The sequence below is a fragment of the Papio anubis genome, chromosome 11 (assembly GCF_008728515.1).
Source record: "Papio anubis isolate 15944 chromosome 11, Panubis1.0, whole genome shotgun sequence".
NCBI lineage: Eukaryota > Metazoa > Chordata > Mammalia > Primates > Cercopithecidae > Papio > Papio anubis.
The window spans coordinates 96,000,403-96,024,123 of NC_044986.1; the positions used below are offsets into that span (position 1 = coordinate 96,000,403).

General features: G+C 43.9%; 1 protein-coding gene across 3 annotated transcripts in view; it reads left to right on the top strand.

Moving 5' to 3' along the window:
* The first annotated feature begins 14,114 nt into the window (after positions 1-14,114).
* MTPAP (mitochondrial poly(A) polymerase) overlaps positions 14,115-23,721 on the top strand; it is a 38,220-nt gene continuing 28,613 nt past the window's right edge. The window contains exons 1-2 of one of the 3 annotated variants that reach the window (XM_031652424.1): positions 14,115-14,136; positions 22,550-22,722. In XM_031652424.1, coding sequence (XP_031508284.1) covers positions 22,588-22,722 — 135 coding nt within the window. In that variant the 5' untranslated portion in view covers positions 14,115-14,136; positions 22,550-22,587. Of the gene's footprint in view, positions 14,137-14,852; positions 15,060-19,431; positions 19,889-22,549; positions 22,723-23,721 lie in introns of those variants that run through there. The other 2 variants (XM_003903512.4, XM_031652423.1) reach the window with 2 other exon arrangements.

Below are 23,721 nucleotides of genomic sequence, written 5' to 3' on the forward strand. Positions count from 1 at the left end.
TTGCATCATGAGCTGCGGCCGTTGTACCCTTTTTTTGATGATCTAAAAAGGGATTCTTTCTGAGAAATGAAAGGCTTCCATCATTGACTGTGGATGTGGAAAACCTTTCCAAGCTTAGAGCATCTATATCTATAATACATTTTAAAGTCAGAGTTCATGTTACCTGTTTCAATCACATGACTGCATGTCCCAGAAAACAAAAGGGCACTGGTTGGCATTCTTCTTAAGGTATTTAGTAAAGATTATAAGAAATTCTTTAAGAGTTTCAATGTCCCTGAAACAGGCATACAGGCTCTAGTCAAGAATGAATTAGAGTGAAGGACAGCTGTGTGACGCCTGGCATTCCTCTCTGTTCATGGAGCTTTTTTGAGGCTAGAAGATTGATTTTACCATCTAGACCTCTCTGGCTAATACCTAGTCTTCAACCACATTGGTTAAAGACTCTGACATAGGAATTTACTTCTTTTCCTTGAATGGAAAACACTTTAAAAAATAATAACAAACATTATTATAAACTAATACATGCCAAAGCACTTAGTTGAAACAAAAAGGAGTTTTAGTAGACAGTATTATACTATATTTGAAAATCAAGAAGTTCCTGCAACTTAAAATGTTTACAAACTGAAGTCTACTGTTTGTGAATGTCTAAGTATTATCAAGAAAAGCATCTATACAATCAGAGTTATATTTCCACACAAAGTTCTTTACGAAGAGTTAAATACATTTTTATACCTTTCAGTTTCATTTAGAGACATATTTTGCGCAATATTTATGTTTATGTGCCTATACATTATGAATGATTTCAGTTGTACATTGCCTAAATGTATGACTTCATAATACTTGGGAAAGAATCAACAGTTAAACTTTATGAAGTTCTAATGTCTGTGTTCCAAAATACATCACGTTATTAGGATGTAGGGAGATATGTATGTGTGCTCCCTGGGGTGGAGATTTCTAGTTACTAGACCGTCTCTATTTTTAGCATTTGGCATCCTCATGATTCTTTGATAAATATGACCTTAATAGGAGAGCAAATATACGATTTTACAGATGGAATTACAGATTTGCCTGCATTCACTGAAAGAATGCAAATACTGGGTTCTTGTGACTTCAACTGACTCTTCCAAATTGTATAAGTTTATCAATGTATCAGATAAACCCAGTTTCAGAAGTATAAAGAAAAAATGTTAGACCAAATAATGTGGCTAATTAACAGTGGTACGATTTCTAGCCCGAGGGTTTAAAATGGACTTAAAGTCCTGTTCTTGCTTTTTATTTTCTGAACTTGCCACTTTTGCATTCTTTGAGTTCAGTTTAAAGACAGTTACTTTAAGTTCATTTTAAACCCCTGGGCTAGAAATTGTATATATCACTGTTAATTAGCCACACTATTTGATCTAACATTTTTTCTTTATAATTCTGAAACTGGGTTTATCTAATACATTGGTAAATTATTTCAAAGGTATTTTTATGGTTCAAATCACTTCACTTTTACCCTGATAAATATAAATGACTGGGAACGACCCTCAGATAGCATTTAGCATCTGTAACCAATCTAACAATAATGTGTTCCTCGGGTACCTATGGATTAAATCACATACTGGCATATTTAAGCTGGATGTCAGTCTGGAAAATAAATTTATTGTATTAATGGAAATACCACTCTGTGTAGGTATTTTGTCATATATTTAAGGAAAAGCTAAAGAGAATGAAAATTGTATGACGATAACTTTCTTTCTTCAAAGTGCACGCAGTCTTTTGCAATATCTCATTCAATCAAGTATTCTCTGCCTCACTCAGCATAAGGCAGCTTTCAATTTGCTTAGAAGGCAACATTAGAAGGTTAGAGTTCATCAGAAACATAGCATTTTAAAATGTGAGTTCAACTGAAAAAATTTGAATTTCTGTAGGAAGAATCAAAATACCTATTTAAAGATTGCAATATATGAAAATCATTTTAAAAATATTTGATTAAACCTGATAGGTTTTCCAGAAATGAAAAATACCAGTTCTAAAACCAAAGCTGATTTTTAGAAAATTTGAAAATGTAAATCAGCCCTATCCACATAGCAGTTTCTCTAAAACTTTATCTTAAAGAGTCATTTTAAAATAATATAACTATTAAAAAATGTAACTGCTATCTTAGTGTTTTGAAATTAGTTAAAACATTTTAAAATATGAATACTATGGTTTAAAAGAAAGAAAAGGGTTGGAGGCGGGGGGCTGGAAGTAGAGAAAGAAATGCCAACTCCAGTCCAAAGCTTTATTTGCCAAGTTTTCTTAGAATGACTTTTACCAACTTATGAATTCTTGTAAACAGAATGTATAATGGAAATACTGAAAGACGTTTGCGTTAATTGGTATTATTGACTGCTGCTGTGATGCTACTGTAATGTAATAAATTATTAAATTATTGCAAAGTGCTGTTTTTGCCTTAACATTTTATTTTGTGTGTCTTGAAAACTATAGTATTAAAGGAATTGAGACTGCAAATGCTGGGAACGCTTGGCATGAGATAATATGTTTTTATTTTTACAAAATTGTAATATAACTATGCAAGTGTGTTTATTAAAAGAACAGAAACTAACAAAAAGTTATGGGATTGAAAATGTTATGGGATTAAAAAGTTATGGGATAAAAAATGTTGTGGAAAAGTTGTGGCAAAAAAAATTGTGGAAAAAAAGTAGAAAAAAGTCTTATGAAAAGTTATAAAAAAGGTTATGAAAAAGAAGTTATGGGATTAAAAAACAATAAAAATAAAAATAAAAATAAACAATAACAATAACAATAAATAAAAAATAAACAATAAATAAAATAAAAATAACAATAAAAATAAACAATAACAATAACAATAAAAAATAAACAATAAATAAAAATAAACAATTAAAAAACACATAAAAAATAAATAATAACAATAAAAATAAAAATAAATAAAAGCAGGCCCCTGTCAGCAAAGCCTGGAGAAGTGGGGCTGGAGTCTCCACCCCCACCACATCCTTACCACCCCTTCCCAGTCACCCCTTTACCATTAGGGTAGCAAGACAACACCCCTATTTAATGGGGGAAACAAACAGACCCTTTGCCACCTTGGCCAGGGCTGAGTCCTTACATTTCCGGATGACGATGATTGTTATTTAAGAGCCAGAGGCTGGTGGAGTTGGTTTGTTTGGAAGAGGCCTAATGGCCTCATTCTCACCGAAGCAACTTTTCCCTTAGGCAGGCTCCCATCTTCTCATTCGAGGCACAGCTGAGGCAGGACAGTGGGGCTAACCGTAGACTAGGTGAGGGCACAGGCTGCCAGGGTAGCCCCCCTTCCCCAGTGTACATGTTGTATCTGTGTAACGTTTTGTATATTCTGGGGTGTAGGGCCACCTCCTGTATTGTACCTAGCAGAAGTTGGACCTGGTATATGGGGAGGAGGTTCTAATAATGATTTGTGGCTAGGAAACTTATTTATTGATAGCACAGGACAGAGGAAGGAGGTGGGGATGGGGTCGTGGTTCCCTGGTGATGTGACTCCTGTTTATTTTGCTTTTTATTTTGGAATAAATGGATTTAGCCATACTGCTTGGCCTGGTGTGTTCCTGTTTCCGTTACTGGGTCCTGGAGTTTGTTCCACTGAACGAGGAGCCCCAAAGTGTCTGAGCATGTCCAGCTGGGCTGTTGGGACCTTCCAGGCCTCTTACCTGTATGCTGCCTGGTGACACCTGGGGGATTTCACGGGGACTGCCATGACACCTATGGGTCACAGTCTGGCCCTGACAGCCAACAGGCTCAGAAGCTTGATCTAGTGGTGACCAGGAAGGCAAGTACCAACATCCAAGGACACTGACTTCCATCCAGCCCAGGCGTCTTCCGTTCCGTCCCCTTGCCCCCCTCTCCTGTCTGCACCTGGTGGCCTGTTCTGTCTGTTCCTCCGGAGTGCCAGCTGCCCCATAGGCTCCCTCCAGGCTGAGTTCATGGTCCTGCCCTCTAGTGGCCAGAGCCGGCTTCCCAGGATAAGAGCCACCTAAGCTCCAGGGGCTTTCCAGGAAAAGTGTCCCTTGGAAAGGGTGTGGCCTTTTCACCACTCCCTGCCAAGACCAGCTCGGTTGGGGAGACTCTAACCCAGCGGCACTAGAGGAATTAAAGACACACACACACACACAAATATTGAGGTGTGGAGCGGGAAATCAGGGGTCTCAGCCTTCAGAGCTGAGAGCCTCGAACAGAGATTTACCCATGTTTTTAGTAACAGCAAGCCAGTCATAAGCATTGTTTCTATAGATTATAGATTAATTAAAAGTATTCCTTACGGGAAACAAAGGGATGGGCCGAAATAAAGGGATGGGTTTGCCCAGTTATTTGCAGCAGGAGCATGTCCTTAAGGCACAGATGGCTCGTGCTATTTATTGTTTCTGGTTTAGGAATGCCTTTAAGCGGTTTTCTGCCCCAGGTGGGCCAGGTGCTCCTTGCCCTCATTCCGGTAAATCCACAACCTTCTAGCATGGGTGTCATGGCCATCACGAACATGTCACGGTGCTGCAGAGATTTTGTTTATGGCCAGTTTTGGGGCCAGTTTATGGCCAGATTTTGGGGGGCCTGTTCCCAACAGCTCCCAACAGCACCCCAGAAGTGGCTTGAACTTTCCCCTCCCCAGAGCTCCGCAGAGAATACAGCCAGCAGAGGATATATTCCCTGTCATCCAGAAATGGGTTTTATTTTCAGCTGAGGGACAGCAGAACTGGTAGAGACTGTCAGGCCACACAGCTGCCTGCACAGCACCCCCATGCTTGGTAGCGGGCAGGAGGGATGGTGGGGGCTGGCTGTCCACAGGCTGGGCATGACAGGAGGCTCACTGGAGGTGGCGCACTGTGGAGGGGCAATGTCAGGGGACAGCTTTCTTTTGTTGGGCCACAAGACTCCACAGGGACAGCACACTGACTGATTCCCTGCACTAGAGGTGAGGCAGTTGGCCAGGTGTGTGTGTGTGTGTGTGTATAAATACATATATATAAAATCTATAAATATATATATACATATGAGTATTTTTTTTCTTTCTTTCTCTCTTTTTTTTTTTTTTTTTGAGACGGAGTTTCACTCTGTTGCCCAGGCTAGAGTGCAGTGGCATGATCTTGGCTCACTGCAACCTCTGCCTCCCGAGTTCAAGCAATTCTCCTGCCTCAGCCTGCCGAGTAGCTGGGACTACAGGCACCTGCCACCACACCCAGCTAATTTTTGTAATTTTAGTAGAGACGGGATTTCACCATATCGGCCAGGCTGGTCTCAAACTCCTGACCTTGTGATCCACCTGCCTCGGCCTCCGAAAGTGCTGGGATTACAGGCGTGAGCCACCGCGCCCAGCCTATTTATAGATATTTATAGAACAGGGCAGGGGCACACCACAGAGAGGGCACAAGTTTTCAGCGACAGTCACAGCTGGATGTGTCAGCTCTCCACTACAACAGACTAAGTCACAGATGTAGGGGGCTAGCTTTGGGGCTGCGGGAGCCACTGTCAAGTCACAGAACAGCCGCCCAGGCAGGCTTGGAAAGGGAGGTCTCTGAGAAGAGGAAGGATCTGTTTAGAGGTTGAAGTGGGGCCTGAGGCTCTCAGGATGGGACGGATTTGCCTGATCTGATTGGCTGGTAGTTGGAGAGCAAGCAGAGAGAAAACGGGAGAAAAGTGAGCAGACAGCTGGTGAGGCAAGCGCAGAGCAGGGGCAAAGCCACAGCAGCTGTGGGAGGGATGGGGAGGGGAGGGCGTGGGTGTGGGTGTGGCAAGGTTCCTGGAAAAGAGGGGCTGGAAGGGAAAGGGGAGGAAGATGGAGGGAGGAGCCAGAGCTTCACAGGTAGGTCCTGGGGGCTGTGGTGGCCCTCCGCACTCTACACACGCTGGCCTCTCCCCCTGCACCCAGGCAGTGCACCCACAGTTCAGGCCAATGCTCAACCCCCTCCAGCTTCCCTCTTCTCTGGTCACCCTGTCTTCGAACCCACTGGCCCAGGGCCGCCTCTCATCTTGGGGAACCCCACACAACAGCCACCAGGCCCGAAAGAGAAAGAACACTGCTTGAATCGGGGTGGTGAAGCTAAAGGGATGGATGGCTGGAGGGTGCACTTGAGGCCCCTCTGGGTGGTCAGAAAGCCCAGGACCCTCTGAAGGGACCCTTGGGGGAGGCAGGGAGAATAGGCAGCCGGATGCCACTGGCCATAGACTTGTAAGTCTAAGAGGGGAGCCTCAGCTGGTTGGGGGGCTGCAGGTTGCATAGGTGAGACTGGGCCCTTCCTGCTGGTAAAAGCAGAAGAGGGAGAGTCCATGGCAGGGAAGGCAGGTGGACTCACAGGGCGGAGCTCAGCTGGGCCAGCAGGCACTGTGGTCCCCTTGGCTGGATAGCATAGGTGACCCCTAGGAGCAACAGGCCAAGGTGCATGAGCCCGCTGGCTGGCGATAGTGCTTCAGCGGGAGCCAGGGACCCTGCCTTCAGTCACATGCTAGCAGCTATGATGGTACCTGGAAGGGAGGGAAGGGGGCTGTGTGTCCCTGCCTGGCCTGTGAGGTGTGTTGTGGGATGACCATGTGTATGGGACTCTCAAGGTTTTATCCTAGATCACCACTGGACTGCCGACAGATAGAGGAGGTGGGACCCTGACTATCACCCCTGCTCTGCACTCCCAGGCTGGGAGCTGGATGCCCCTGCCCTGCCAGCATGACTCAGACTGCACGACAGGTGTGCCCAGGATGACGTTCGTAGGTCTCTGGCCGCCTCTGAGTCCAGCCACATACACAACCCCCTCCAAGTTCCCAGCCCCTACACCATAAACCATGAGCTCTCTGCCCTCTCTGATAGTTCCAGAAAGCACCCATGCCTGCCAGCTTGGGCACGGAGTCAGTTCCAAGAGACCCCAGGCTTAGCCATGGAGGCTGGTGGGCTGTGGGGCTGTGGGGTTCAGCCCTGGTACCTGCATCCAGCCGGGACGCTCTGCACCTGCAGCCAGGAGTTGTCCACGGGACCCCATGACCATGCTGATGGTGTTTGTGCTGATGTCACTGATGATGCTGAGTGCCTCCTTCAGCATGTGTTGCATGCGCAGCATCTCATCAAGCTGCTATGCCTGCTCTGCCAACTCCTTCATCAGTGCGTTCTGGTCCCCACATGAGTACAGGTTGGCCAGCAGCTCTGAGAATATGAACTCCTTGGTCCGGGAGTGGGCAAAAAGGGAAGGAGGTTGGGATCCGATGGCCTGTGCCACCTTGGCTGCCCCGTCGGGCCCTGCTGGGACTGTGTGCTGGACTTGGAGCCCTGAGTATGGCTTTTCAGATGCGGCTTCTACACTGCTTAGACTCAAAGATCTGCCTCCCCACCGCCTTTTTTTATTCAGATGAGGACACTGAGGTCCAGAGGAAAAGTCACCTGTCCAAGGTCACAGATCTGGGAGGGGACCTAGGACCTATGATGCCACCAGGACATCTGTCTACTCAGCTTTTCCTAAATTGTTTTTGGAGATAGGATCTCACTCTGTCGCCAGGCTGGAGTACAATGGGCGAGATCACCGCTCACTGCAGCCTCAACCTCCTGGGCTCAAAGCGATCCTCCAATGTCAGCCTGTTGAGTCACTAGGACTACAGGCACCAAGCCCAGCTATTTTAAAAAATTTTGTGTAGATAGCAGGTCTCACTATGTTGCCTAGGGTGGTCTCAAACTCTTGGGCTCAAGTGATCCTCCCGCCTTAGCCTTCCAAAGTGCTGGGATTACAGGCATGGGCCACTGTGCTCAGTCCCATGTTATATTTCTATGGGACAGCTCTGGTCTGGACGGTGCCTCCCTTCCTGGACCTGGTCTCATAGGGCTGGTTGGCGTTTCCCCCAGGCCAACATGGCCCCCTGCATCCCCAGTGCCACAGGAGCCCCTTTCCCCCATGAGGCGGTGCATGCATGTTGTTGATCATAATGTGCATGGTGGTCTCAGGCATGAGACCAACCATGAGGTCCAGTAAGGTCTTGTTGACAATGGCCATGTAGGAGTCCACCAGGTTCTGGGTGGTATCCATTTGCCGCTCCAGCAGTGGGGTCCGTGGGGTGCATGAAGCTGTCGGAGGCATTCTCCTCAGCCTTGCTGGCCTGCCATGGAGAACACAAGGGCATCAGGTGGCCAGACCATGCAGCCAGGCTCCAGGAATCCCCAGGATCTCAGTCCCTCCAACGGTACCTGGAACATTGAGGCACAGAGAGAAGCAATTGGCCTGAACACACACCCAGCTCCCCAGAGGCTCTAGAGCCCAAGCCCCACCCTAGGGATTCTGAGCTAATTGGTTGGGGGACAGCCTGGGCACCGAGAGTTTTCAGAGCTCACCTGATGATGGCAACATGTAGCCAAAGTTGAGAAACACTGCCCTTTGCTGTCTCCATGTGTGTCTGCCTTGCTTTCCCCGTATTTCCCCAGGCTCCAGGCTCTGGGAGAACTACAAGAATTGAGAATTAGCCCTCCCACCCAGCCACTTTCCTCCCGTGCTGGGGAATCTCTGAGCCCTCTTTTTGGCTATAGGCCTCGATGTAAACTCATCAGCCCAGGGATCAGGAGGCAGAAGTGGGGCTTTTGGGAGAGAGGAGAGTGTGAGCTTTATAGTCACACAGACCTGCATTCATGTCCCAGCTCTGTGATTTTAGGAAAGGATCTGATTTGGTTACCCTGCAAAGTGGGGAAAGTTCCCCCTAGCAGGTGGGATCCTTTTGAGACTGAAATGAGAGAAAGCTGGGCAACAAGTGACTGCCTTCTGCCCCACCTCTGTGAGCCGGCCCTGTAGCATCTCCCTTGGTCCTTTGAGTTCTCAGCTTTAGCTCTCTTGCTTCTGCTCCTTCTCCTCACTCTCTCTGTGGCTAAGAGCCCTGCTTCTCCTCACAGGTTAACCACCCTCCCCCGAGCTAAGTGACTCTCTTGCTAAATTCTGCAATGGCCTTGACTCACCAGTGGCCTGCCGGATCTGGCCCCTGCCTGCTTCTGCAGCCTCCTCTTGCTTTGCTCTTTCTCTCTCACTCTCTCACTCACCTCAGATCCCTGAGGCACTCTCTCTCCTGCTTCAGGACCTTTGCACATGCTGTTCTCTCTGCCAGAAGCACTTCTCTTTGACAGTGAATGCCTTCTCAAATATTCCTCATTTGGGGTGTTGACTGCCCGCCCCATCAGATTAGGACCCTCAATATACCCTCCTATATCTCCTTATACCTTTTCAATGAAAACATTTTTGCTCATGTGATTTATGGTCATCTCCCTAACTAGACTGTAAGCTCCATGACATTAAGGGCCAGGTTGGTTTTCGTTCACCATTGTAACCCCAATACTTAGCACTGTGCCTGACACAAACTAGGGGCCATTTGGACCAAGTACATAGGCTGTGTAGGCTTGCAACCCCTGTGGAAGTGTATGGATAAACATGAGAGGTCTGGGTGTGGTGGCTCACGCCTGTAATCCCAGCACTTTGGGAGGCCAAGGCTGGTGGATCACCTGAGGTCAGGAGTTCGAGACCAACCTGGCCAACATGGTGAAACTCCATCTCTACTAAAAATGCAAAAAGTTAGCCAGGCATCGTGGTGGGTGCCTGTAATCACAGCTACTTGGGAGGCTGAGGCAGGAGAATTGCTTGAACCTGGAAGGCAGAGGTAAGCCAAGATCTCACCATTGCACTCCAGCCTTGGTGAGACAGCGAGACTCTGTCTCAAAAACAACCAACAACAACAACAAAAAGCCACGAGAAACAGAATGACTGCCTCCCCAGCATGGCTTGAGTGCCTACGGGGTGTGTCCAGGCAGGTGTCACATGCTGGGTAGCATCAGAGGAGAGCCCTGCTTTTCTTTTACATGAGAAGGAAAGATTAGCGACGATGAACAGTCAGCTGTAGGATCATACAGTGTCTGCCCTGCCCCACTCAGGTCAGGGCCCCTGGGGACCAGGGACATGAGGCAGGGTGCAGGGGGTTGAGGGGGGGCTTTTGGAGGAACAGCAGCGAGTCAGTTCATTCTTGGCCTGGGACGCTGCCTCTGCAAGCGTGGAAGGTCATATTTGCCACTCTCATGCTCAGCCTGTTGGGTGCCTTCTAACTTGAGCCTGTGTCACTTGCGGCACTTGGCATGTAAAAGATGCATTCCTGGTTTTCCAGCTTGGATCTCAAGGTAGGTGGAGGTTCGAGGTCTGAGGAGGATGAGTGTTTCAGTGGAGATGTCTGGATAACTTTTAGGAGAAGTATATCCCAAATATTGCAAAGAACATACACATACAAAAACTATTTGTGGTTTATCTGATATTGTAGATTAACTGCCTATTTTATTTGCTCAATCTGGCAACCCTAATCCTGGGGCTTCCTCATTTCCCCATGTGCTGTTTTGCCCTCCCTTCATTACACCACACTTGGCTCTCAGGGTACAAAGAGGACTGAGACTTCCCGTCCCTCAGGGAACTCACAGTCTAACATAAGAGATAAGAATATGAACACAGATCACCAAAGCAATGCAAACTCTATTTCTGAGAATTTGGGAGCCCTTGTTGGAATAGGGACAGTTTTAGAATTTAAAAAAGATCACAGATCATGGAACAGAATAGGAAGTCCAGAAACAAATCTGAATTTTTATAAGAACATACTTTTTAGCATGTGATAAAGGTGGTGTTAACACCCCATTGAGCAAAGAATTATTCAATAAGTTTGAATAATTCATTAACTGCCTGGGAAAAAATCAAGTTAAAATTATTACTGCTTTAAACTTCATGCCAGAAACTAATTCCAGTGGTTGTAAAGATGTTAACAAATAAAACTATAAACATACTAACAAACTAAGAAATAACAAAAACAGAAATGAGTATTTCCATGATCTTGGGGATTATGAAGGACTTTCTAAGCGTGATGCTCAGTACTGTACAGAAGGTATAAAGAAAAATTGTTCTATTCATCGTAAATGTGTTTTTCTCAATAATTTCTTCTGTCTTTTCATTTGTTTTTCTGGTGTTTCGTAACACACAGAAGTTTTGATTTTTATATAATTAAGTATATCAGTGTGAGTATTCCCACTATATGAAGGTACTCATCAACAAATGGGAAAAAGACAAACACAGTAATAGAAAAAAATGAGTCAAGGAAGTACACCTGCAATCAGAAAAGAAGAAATACAAACGGGCAATGAATATATAAAATAATATTTATCTAGTAATAATAAAAAAGAAAAAGCAAACTCAGTGTTAGTGAGTGTATTAGTCCATTCTCACATTGCTATAAAGAAATATCTGAGACTGGGGAATTTCTAAAGAAAAGAGGTTTAATTGGCTCACAGTTCCACAGGCTGTACAGGAAGCATGAGGCTGGCATCTGCTCAGCTTCTGGGAAGGCCTCAGGAAGCTTACAGTCATGGTGGAAGGCGATGGGGGAGTGAGACGTCTCACACGGTGGGAGCAGAAGCAAGAGTGAGGGGGCAGGTGCCACACTTTTAAATGACCAGATTTCATGATAACTCACTCACAATCATGCGGACAGTACCAAGGGGATGTTGCTAAACCATTCATGGGAAATCTGCCCCTGTGATCCAATTACTTCCCAGCCGGCCCTATCTCCAACATTAGGGATTAGAATTCAACATGAGATTTGGTGGGGACACATGAGATTTGGAAACCATGGATATGATTTTTCTCAATAAATTCTTCTGTCTTTTCATGTGTTTTTTCTGGTGTTTTGCAACACACAGAAGTTTTGATTTTTATATAATGAAGTATGTCAGTGTGGGTATTCCCACTTTATGAAGGTATTCCTCATGGTTTCCAAGCCATGTCCATGAGGGTTTGGAAAAATGAGCCTTTCATAACGGCTGTCTGAAGGTAAACTGGAGCAAATTTTCTAGAGAGCAATTTGTATTGAACATCTTAAATCTGACCAGTAACTTCTAGTATTTTATTATAAGGAAATAAAGTTGTACATCAGCTATGACTTACCTGCGGATATTGGCTACAATGCAGCTGATCATATTTTAAAAGCTGAAAATGATACAGATGTCTACAAATAAGGTATTAGTTGAATACATTAAGCACCATTCCCATTGTGAAACCCCATATGCAGGAGAGCCCAGGCTTGAAGCCATAGAATATTCCTCCCCTTGCTGGGCTTACAGCATCCCCCAGTTTCTGATATCCCTCAAATCTGTAATAAGGCATAAACAATATACCTTAGCTTGAAAACAAAACAAAACAGTACATCTTTGCATTAGGCCCTTCCTGCATTGCTATAAAAAAAAAAAAAAAATCTGAGGCTGGGTAATTTACAAAGAAAAGAGGTTTAATTGGCTCATGGTTTTGCAGGCTGTACAGGATGCATGACACTGGCATCTGCTTCTGAGGAAGCCTCAGGGAGCTTACAATCATGACAGAAGGCAAAGGGGGAGCAGGCAAGTCACATGGAGCAAGCGGGAGCAAGATGGAGGGGAAGTGCCACATGCTTTTAAACAACCAGGTTTCAGAGAACACATCCAGTTATCACCAAGGGGATGGCGCTAAGACACTGATGAGGGATCCAGCCCCATGATCCAAACACCTTCCACCAGGCTGCACGGCCAGCCCTGGGGATTACATCTTAACATGGATTGGTGGGGACACAAATGCAAACCATATCAACCTTACAAAAATAAGCATTTATTTCATTTTAAACATTAAATGCAAAGTTTTCTTTTCTGGAAGATGCAGGCCAGTGAGCTAGAAGTAATACCTAATAACAGAATAGTTCTATAAAAAGAGCTACTTCTGGCTGGGTGTAGTGGCTCACGCCTGTAATCCCAATATTTTGGGAGGCCGAGGCAGGTGGATCACCTGAGTTCAGGAGGTCAAGACCAGCCTGGGCAACATGGTGAAAACCTGTCTCTATAAAAATACAAAAATTGGCCAGGCATGATGGCAGGTGCCTATAATCCCAACTACTTGGGAGGCTAAGACAGAAGAATTGCTTGAACCCAGGAGGCGGAGGATGCAGTGAGCCAAGATTGCACTATTGCACTCCAGCCTGAGTGACAAAGCAAGACTCTGTCTCAAAAAAAAAAAAAAAAAAAAAAAAAAGTAGCTACTGCCAGTGGCTGGAGAACATTTTATTCTGCTAAAGGGATTAAATATCCCCCACAAAAAATAAAAAGTCCTCACATCCATCCCCAAACTCATTGTTTACATAGGGCTTTCCTTGGAAGTGTCAAAATAAAATATACTTCTACCTAACTTCGAGATTCTTCAACATCCATGTGGGAGTGGCAGGACTCTGTGTGGCCTGAGGGTGGCCTTGAGTGTGTGTCCGAGTGGAAGGCCCAGGATCTGGGGACCAACCTGGGGTCAAATGGCACAGCCAACATTTTTTTTTTGAAACAGAGTCTTGCTCGATTGCCAGGCTGGCAGGCAGTGGCACAATCTTCGCTCACTGCAACCTCTGCCTCCTGGGTTCAAGTGATTCTCCTGCCTCAGCCTCCCAAGTAGTTGGGATTACAGGTGCCCACCACCACACCTGGCTAATGTTTGTATTTTTAGTAGAGACAGGGTTTCACTATGTTGGCCAGGCTGGTCTCAAAATCCTGACCTTAGGTGATCCTCCTGCCTTGGCCTCCCAAAGTTCTGGGATTACAGGTGTGAGCCACCACACCCAGCCAGCACAGCCAACTTCTAATGAGGCCACCTTAGTTACTTACTGTCTCTGAGCCTCCGTGTTCTCATCCATGAAATGGGTTTAATCACCCAGAGTTGTTGAGATGATTAAAAAAGAAAATAGCTGCAAGGCAATAGCACCACGCTAACACAGAGCTGGCTAGTCAGTTCCAGTGCTGGTTTGTCCTCTCTCACACTCCGATTGCGAGGCCCCTTGCTTTCCTTTCGCCTCCAGCAGCAGTGTGTACCCCCGGGGGGCTGCCTTCAGTTGCAGGTTTCTCTGCATTGTTTGGTATGTCCTTTTCCCAGGCACCCGAGCAAGGGCCACTGGTTATGACACAGGCACTGAGGAAGAGCCTTGAATCGAGGGCAGAGCTCTGACTTTAAGCTTTGACTCCCCAGGTGTGACCTATAGCCAGTCCTTGTCTGATCTGTGCCCCACTTTCTCATGTTCAAAATGAGAAGACTGAACCAGTCCTCTCCAATACCTTTCCTATGCCTTTAAGATGAGGTACGTACTTCTCACTTGGAGGAGGGGGTGGCAAAACCACTTGAATTTTAATTTGAATCGAGGCATATTGGCAGAGGTTGTAAAATGTCCTCACATGGTTCAAAGAAAAGATGATGCCCTGCTTGCTCCTGGTGCCCCTTTCAGAGGTTAAAAGCCTTTCCATTATTTTAACTTTGTTTGTTTGTTTGTTTTTTTCTGGAGACAGGGTCAAGCTCTGTTGCACAGGCTTAAGTGCAGTGGCGCGATCTCGGCTCAGTGCAACCTTCGCCTCCCGGGTTCAAGTGATTCTCGTGCCTCAGCCTCCCAAGTAGCTGGGATTACAGGCGTGTCATCACGCCCAGCTAATTTTTTTTTTTTTTTTGTATTTTTTAGTAGACACAAGGTTTCGCCATGTTAGCCAGGCTGGTCTCGAACTCCTGACATCAGCTGATCCACCCGCCTCAGCCTCCCAAAGTGCTGGGATTACAGGCATGAGCCACCGCCCCCGGGCTCTGGCTCTATTTTCATGACGCTATTTACAAGAGTACGTGGAGCGCTCCTTCTGTGGAGCTTCTCATTTGGTAAACTGTACCACTCTGGAAGTAAACCATGTCTGAAATCTCAGGCATCTTCTTTTCGGCTTCAATTTCCTTTCTTCCGCTAAAACCGAACTTCTTTCGCGTAGTTTGACCCTCGAGGCTTCCCATTTCTTTTGCCCCACCCCCACCCCCCGGGCGCATGCGCGAAAACACGCTGACCTTTCAGCTTCGCGCTCGTGCTTTTAACCATGGCGGTTCCCGGCGTGGGGCTCTTGACCCGTTTGCACCTGTGTGCCCAGAGAAGAACTCGAGTCCAGCGGCCTATCCTCAGACTTTTGAGTTGCCCAGGAACTGTGGCCGAAGACCTCAGGAGGAACGAGCAGCCTTCAGGGAGCGTGGAGACAGGTGATGGCGCCGTGGCCTCGGTTTGCTCTGTAGCTCCTTCCCACAGCGGGCGAGGAAGGGGGAAGAGTCTGGGATCACGGGGGAACACGTGGCCTGTGGAAACGGCCGTGGACTCTTTGGCAAGAGAGTGGGGCTGTGTCCTGTCCTCCTCTCCTCTGATCTCTCTAGGGGAACCCAGGGTCGCCGCTGTTGCTGAGGCAGAAGTGAGATGTGTGATGTTTCTTCGGGGCGACTCCTGTGTACAGTAATGGAATTGTTTAGACTTCCATGAAATTCGGATCAGGAACCCAGTTTGCTAGCACTTTACAGTTTGACGAAATAGTGTTCCCAGTGATAGTAATGCTACACATCTGAGCCAGTCGTTGCATCATTTACGTACATTTCTGATTTTGATACATGAAGTTGTTGCTGGAGGCCGAGTTACAGTGTAGCCTGATGGATCAAGAGGCTTCCTGGTTCCTAGACATGGGGTTCTGCCCAATAAAGTACTGCCGTTTACTTTATTCTTTTTGGCCATTTTGAACCAAATCAATCTGGTAACAGATTTGAATTCACTACAACAGGCTGTTGTCCCGCGTTCGCTCTACATTTATGTGCTTCTTTGTGTATTGAGAAGCCAGTGTTATTGAACCTCTCTTGTGACTCAAGAGCTTGTGTATTCTATTTACAGTTCTTAAAACAATCTTGCAAGAAATATATCACTGTGTCCATTTTACAGATGTAGAAAATGGCTCAAAGAGGTAAATAGCTTAGGCAAGGTCACTAGCTCAGTTAATTTAGACGTTTAGTCAAATTATTAAACAAAATGTGTTGATTTCTACGATTCCTTGGAGCTATTTTTTTCCCTAAAATAAACTGGTGTCTTTATCAGACTGTATAAAAGACTTACATTGACAGGCAGTGAGAAATCTTTATAAAATGCTTAATTGAAATATTGATTGGATTGTATTTAGTGGAAGCTACTTCTGTTGAAAATTTCTAAGTAACGCTGAAAATCTGAGTATGGATTCTGCCAAAAAAGCTATTGTAATTTAACATTTGTATGGGAGTTTATATTTGAGAGTGTTCATATGCACTTTGATACATGAAACAACCCCGTAGCCTAGGTGTGTAAGAAAATACTGTCATTCCATTTTCTAGATGAGAGAACAGGGTAGTCCAACGGTAGCTTAAGTAGTTGAAGCTAAACTCAGCTATTCGGTGGCAAAAGAAGTATAAAAAACCTACTTTTTTTTTTTTCTTTTCCGGGACGAAGTCTTCCTCTGTCACCCAGGCTGGAGTGCAATCACAAGATCTGGGCTCTGCAACCTCGGCCTCCCGGGTTCAAGTGATTCTCCTGCCTCAGCCTCCCGAGTAGCTGGGATTACAGGCACGTGGCACCACGCCTGGCTAATTTTTGTGTTTTTAGTAGAGATAGGGTTTCACCATGCCAGCCAGGCTGATCTTGAACTCCAGTACTCGGGTGATCTGCCTGCCTTGACCTCCTAAAGTGCTGGGATTACAGGCATGAGCCACCACACCCAGCCAGTAAAACCCACTTATAATTCCAAGGCTGTACTCTTCATTTACTGTAGCTTTGCTGTTTTTTTTTTCTTTTTTAAGCAAATGTTTCATTTTGTATCTTTAGAATAATATGACTAAATATTTAGGGATTCTTGCAGGAAATAACAAATAACAAAATGCTCATTTGGATGTCTTCACCATTTTAATAAAGGACAGGTAACTACACCTTATATTCACCTAGAAGCATGTAATTTTATAATTGGAAGGTAACTGAGAAATAATCCAGTTCAGTTTTTCATTCAGTGTGCAGATTCATTACCAAAACATTCCTAGTAACAGTTTATAGCAATAAGGAACATTGTTTCATAAATCAGTCAATTCCATTTTTGGTCAGGCTCTAATGGTTGAAAAATATTTATGGTGAGCTAAAATCTGTTAATTTCCCGTTTCCACGTTGTTCAGTTTTGACATAGGTTTCGTGTGAGTAGTGGAAAGAGCTGTAGTAGAAAGAGAAAAAGTATGTAGTGTATTATTCAGGATTCTTTCTGATACAGGTAACAGAAAATAACTCAAAATAGCTTAAGTAGAAAAGGGAGACTATACCAATCTGTGTAGCCAAACTCCAGAAAAAGACATATATTATACTTCAAGGTCAATTGGATTGACGTGGTCAGTGTGAGGTATTTTCATTTTCCTTAGCTATTTTTGGTGCCCTTACAGTCTTGGGCTCTTCTACATGGGATGTTAATGGTGGGGGTGATGGTCACCAGCAGCTCCACGTTCACATGCTTGCAACTTCTGATTGATCACATGCCCACCCTTTGGATGAAGAGGAGGTGTCCAAAATAGTCTGATAATCCCTATCTCATGGGGCAGGGGATAAGTGTGACAGTTCCACCACAACCACATAGAGTGGTTTTTTACTCGCAGGGGTGTGCTGTTACCAGAACTGTTACCTGAACAGGTTTAGCTGTTGTTTGGATGCCAGCAGCCAAACAAACAACAGCTAAACTGCAGGAGGCTACCCAGCTTATTAGGTGTTTGACTTTGGGCAGTTTTTTCACCTGCGGTGATACCTACCCTGTCTATCTTAAAAGGTTATTGTGCGTTTCAGAAGAGTGACAGTGCTTGGAAAACTATTAAGAGAAGATGCTATGTATTATGTTTAAAGCCAGTGCTCAGCTCTCAGATTCTTATTATTTTTTTCCCAGACTGTAAATCCTCTTTTATTTGTAGTAACTGTGTATTAGAGTTTCTAGACTTTTTGTTATTCCTCTCTGGTTGCTGTCTGGCTTGTTAATATCTTTCATATCCATTACGTCCAGAGCAGAACATATACTCCATATGTGGCCTGATTAGTAAGTAGCAAAGAGGTGCTATTACCCCTTAAATTTGGATTTTTAAAAACATTTGTCTTAATAAGGCCTGAAGTTCTTTATATGAATTCATTCTCTTTCTATCCTCAATCCAGAAGTTAAGACATTCCTTTGATGCATCAAACTTTCAGGCCTCTTTTATAAAACTATGCTAGGTTAGTTTTTCCCCCATTATATGCATGCATCTTTATTTTGTTTTTAATTCTAAATACAGGATGGTATTTCTTCTTTTTTTTTTATTTTTATTTTTATTTTGAGAAGGAGTCTCTCAGTAGCCCAGGCTGGAGTGCAGTGGTGCTATCTCGGCTCAGTGCAACCTCTGCCTTCAAGCGATAATCCCGTTGGGATTACAGGTGCGGTTACCACACTTGGCTTTTTTGTATTTTTAGTAGAGATGGGATGTCACCATGTTGGCCAGGCTGGTCTCGAACTTCTGACCTCCCAAAGTGCTGGGATTATAGGCATGAGCCACTGCACCTGGCCTATTCAGTCCTTTCTTAATGTTAGTTTGTGCTTACCATATTGTATTATCAAGAACATTGCACATTCAATCTGTGATAAAATATTAGCACTTACTAGTTCTTCATTTTAATTTGTTATAGATTTGATAAACCTTTGGTGAGGCAATAAATTACCTCAACTTTCTGTTCCCGCCTTCACAACTTTGTCATTGTGTCTACATCATTCTTAACCTACTGTTGTTTAAGGCTTTAGATTCTGCCTTTTTCATCTTCTCAAGCACAATGCTCCATTTTTTTAATGAAACTTTTCTATCTCATTCTCAAATGTAATCCCTGCTCTTTGCTGGCAGTCCACCTGCAGGGATGTATTTGCATAAATGTGCAGAGACATTGCATACAGATGACATTACAGTGTTGTTTATAATAGTGAAAAAGTGGTAAACCACCTAAATATTTATCAGTAGAGATTTGGCTAAACTGTGATAAATACATATTTAAGAGTATGTAATTTTTAAAAGAAATAAAGTAAATATGTATCTTCTGATATGGGAAAATGTCCCCAGTATATTAAATATCTTACAACATGTTGCAGAATATATAGTAAGATTTCAGTTGTGTAAAAGATGTGTATCTATGGATATGAGCGTATATGTTTACATATACCTTGAAAATGTCTGAAAAGATAAGTACCACAACTTAATGGTTGGCTGTTAGGGTAAGAGGACTGGGAGAGGATTTATGCTTCTACTTTAGAAAATTCTACACTGTTTGGGTTGGGCGCCGTGGCTCACACTTGTAATCCCAGCTCTTTGGGAGGCCGAGGCAGGAGGATCACCTGAGGTCACGAGTTCAAGATCAGCCAGGCCAACATAGTGAAACCCCTTCTCTACTAAAAATACAAAAATTAGCCTGGTGCAGTGGTATGTGCCTGTAATCCCAGCTACTCAGGAGGCTGAAGCAGGAGAATTGCTTGAACCCCAGAGGCAGAGATTGCGGTGAGCCGAGATCACACCACTGCACTCCAGCCTGGGCAACAGAGCGAGACTCTGTCTGAAAAATAAAAAATAAAAAGAAAAAAGAAAATTCTACACTGTTCGACTTTACTTTTGCATTAAGCAGTTGGACATCAGTTTAGACTCGGTAAAAAATCAGAGACAAGAGTGTGTAGGTGTCAGTCACAACTGAAAAAGTAGTAAGGTGGTCTAGGCAAAGCCTATAGCATAAGAGAAGGAAATAAGGACCACTTGGAGGAAGGACAGTTGGTAGACTGAGGTCTGATTGAAAAGAATAGCCTCTGTCCTCAATATGGAAAAAAGTATTCTTCCGTATTGTTAAATAAATATAACACTATGAATTACATTCTTTCATAGTTGTTAAAGTAAGGTAATACAGAGGTGGAAGAGATTCTGCCATGGAGAGTCATAAGTCTTCACAGACCTGAGCAAGATTTGAAGGATGAATGGGAGTTTGCCAGACAGAAAATGAGAAGGTGGGCATTCCAACCAGAAGGAAGAAGACATAGATAGTTCAGAGCATGTGATAGTATTGTGTGTGTATAGTACCATATATGAAAAGTGCAACAGAAAGAAATGGTATAAGTGACATGAAAGAGGGGAGATGGGACATGGTACAAGCACTTTATAGTCATGCTATGGAGTTTAGATGTGATCTTAAAGGCAGTGGGGAAATCATTAAAGGATTTAAGCAGAGAAGCCAAAGAATAAGACTTAAAAAAAAAAAAGACCATTTTATAAAGAACACTTTGGCAGTTATGTGGAGGATAGCTTGAGAAAAACAAAACTGGAGTGAATGAGACTAGTTTGGGAGTCAGATTATTGTGATACAGGCCTGAAATAAGAGATTGATGTTAAAGAATTGTCATTGGGAGTGGAGGTGAAGGCGCATAGTTAAAAGCTGTATTTTCAGGCTTGGTGTGGTGGTGTCATGCCTGTAATTTCAGCACTTTGGGAGTCCAAGGAGGGAGGATTGCTTGAGGTCAAGAGTTCAAGACCAGCCTGACCAACATGGGGAAACCCCGTCTCTACTAAACATACAAAAATTAGCTGGGCGTGGTGGCGCATGCCTGTAATCCCAGCTACTGGGGAGGTTGAGGCACGAGAATCACTTGAACCTGGGAGGCAGAGATTGCAGTGAGCCGGGAGTGTGCCACTGCACTCCAGCCTGAGTGACAGAGGGAGACCTTGTCTCTTTAAAAAAAAATAATAATAAGATAGTGGGCTTGGAGTATTTCCTTGATCCATCAGTTTCATAGCCTTTTTGAAGAAAATGAGACTAAAAGTTTCTGCTGATTTCTATCCATCATTTACATTTTCTGTTCTATTTAATTTTTTTGGAATTTTAAGGGTTTTGTTGTTGTTGTTGTTGTTGTTGTTGTTTTAAGATAGAGTCTCCCTCTGTCACCCAGCCTGGAGTGCAATGGTGCAATCCCGGCTCACTGCAACCTCACAGGTTCAAGTGTTTCTCCTGTCGCAGCCTCCCAAGTAGCTGGGACTACAGGCACACGCCACCACGCCTGGCTAATTTGGCCAGGCTGGTCTCAACTCACGACCTCAGGTGATCCGCCTACCTCGACCTCCCAAAGTGCTGGGATTACAGGCGTGAGCCACCGCATCTGGCCTTGTTAAGGGTATTGATATCAGACTTGGTGGTTTATGATCTCTAGAGTCTACCATTCCAGACTTTTTAAAGAAACACCTTAGACTACTTAACTGGAAGTTAAAATCTTGGGGGAATTTAGTTGTTAACATTCAGGTTTGCGCTTTAATACTCTCTTAGAACTTGAATAATTTTTTTCTCTCTATGCTTAGTTCATTTGTTGGCCTTCCCATCATGGCTAGTGGGTTATTAATATTTAATTCTTGACTGTCACAATTTTTGTCTTGATTCCCTGTGATTGTAAAACTCCTAGCCTCTTTCTTTCGTTAGTGAAATTATCAATGAGCTCTTCATGGGCAGCAGCGAGGTTTTAAATTCTTTGATTTCCCTGATACAGAGCACATGATAGTTGGTAACTCATTGTTAATTGTTTGAGCCAGATCGAGACCCTTGAGAACGAAAAACGCCTTAATAGCTTACTTCAAAACACCAAATTTCCAAGCTCATTGTCTCGTTACAATCAGCCTTGTAATAATTTCTTTTAGTCTTTGGAATGTTACAATTTGCACAATTTTGTATGTGCTTATTTGTGTAAGTATTAAATAAGTGATTTTACTTTCCCGGTTTTGTTTTTAAAGTTTTGTGGAACTCCGTTTTCAGCACTTTGCATCAAGCGTAGTAAATCAAAACAGAGAAAGTGGGCAGTTTTAATAGTAGTCATGGGAGAGTAGCCAAACGAACACTGAAAGTGCAGTAATTCCACCTCATCTGTGTTTCCATTGTCCAAGTTTCAGTTCCTCACAGTCAACCGTGGTCCACAAATAGGTGAACACAGTACAATATGATATTTTGAGAGAGGGAGACCACATTCATATAACTTTTATTACAGTGTATTGTTAGAATTGTTCTATTTCATTATTAGTTGTTGTTAATCTCTCTCTCTCTCTCTCTCTCTCTCTTGAGACAGAGTCTCGCTCTGTTGCCCAGGCTGGAATGCAGTGATGCAATCTCGGCTCACTGCAATGTCGGCCACCTGGTTTCAAGTGATTCTTCTGTCTCAGCCTCCCAAGTAGCTGGGACTACAGGCGTGCGCCACCATGCCCGGCTAATTTTTGTGTCTTTAGTACAGATGAGGTTTCACCATGTTGGCCAGGCTGATCTTGAACTGCTGACCTCAGGTGATCCACCCACCTCAGCCTCCCAAAGTTCTGGTATTACAGGCATAAGCCACCAAGCCTGTCCCATTGTTATTAATTGCTTACTGTGCCTAATTTATATATAGGATAAAACATTGTATATATAGGGCTTGGTAATATCCAAGGTTTTAGGTATTTACGGGCATCTTGGGACATAACCCCTGTGGGTAATGGGGGGACTACCGTAGTATAGTTTAACCCTTATAAAGGAAGAGAAAAAGAATAGATTACGTGAAGTTGGTTTTAGTCCTATATAAAGTCTTTAAAACACATTATCAAAATATTTTAAAAATTTTATGTGTGTGCGTGTGGTGGAAATGTTTTTGTCTCATTCATAGGCTTTGAAGACAAGATTCCTAGAAAGAGATTCTCTGAGATGCAGAATGAAAGACGAGAACAGGCACAGCGGACTGTTTTAATACGTTGTCCAGAGAAATTCAGTGAAAACAAGTTTCTTAAATATTTATCCCAACATGGACCTATTAATAATCATTTCTTCTATGAAAGCTTTGTAAGTATTTGAAAAACAATCTAACTTAACGTTTATGCTTTTCAAGGGTGGAGGTCTCCATTAGTTGTTCTTTGCTGTTGCCTTTTGCAATATGATAGTTAGGTTCTCTTTGATATACTGCACCTTCCTTATCTGGATTTCTTTAATGAGTTTTGTTTTCCATATGAGACTACAAATTCTTATAGCAGTATTTTAGGATTATAAGTCATTTATGACTGGTTTCATTATTTGGATGCTTAATTTTAAGAGACGGGGTCCAACTCTGTTGCCTGTGCTGCAGTGTGGTGGCTGTTGGCAGATAGGATCATAGTGCACTACAGCCTTAACTCCTAGGCTCAGGTGATCCTCCTGCCTCTGGAGTAGCTGGGACTACAGTCCTGCACCTCCACGCCCAGCTTGAATACTTTAGAGAGTCCCTTTAACTTGCGGATGAAGGCCAGTGGGAGGGGATCTTTGTTTTGCCTTTGGGTTTTTCTGCTTCATTCTTTTCAGTCTCTTCAGCTTCTCTTAACTAACATCGTTTTAAGGTTCCTTTTCTTTTCTTTCTTTCTTTTTTTTTTTTTTTTTTTTTTTGAGATAGAGTCACTGTCGCCCAGGCTGGAGTGCAGTGGCATGATCTCGGGTCATTGCAACCTCTGTCTTCTGGGTTCAAGCGATTCTTCTGCCTCAGCCTCCCAATTAGCTGGACTTACAGACACCTGCCACCACTTTTAGCTAATTTTTGTATTTTTAGTAGAGGCAGGGTTTCACCACGTTGGCCAGGCTGGTCTCGAACTGCTGACCTCAGGTAATCTGCCCACCTCTACCTCCCAAAGTGCTGGAATTACAGGTGTGAGCCACTGTGCCCGGCCCAGTGTTCCTTTTCTTAATCTACTTAAATTGAATAAAACTAATGCTGTGTTAGAATCATATCATTTGTAAATTTTAAAAACTTGATATTTTGTAGCATTATAATTGTTTTAAAATATGAGCTAAAATAGTATGTTAGATATATTGTGA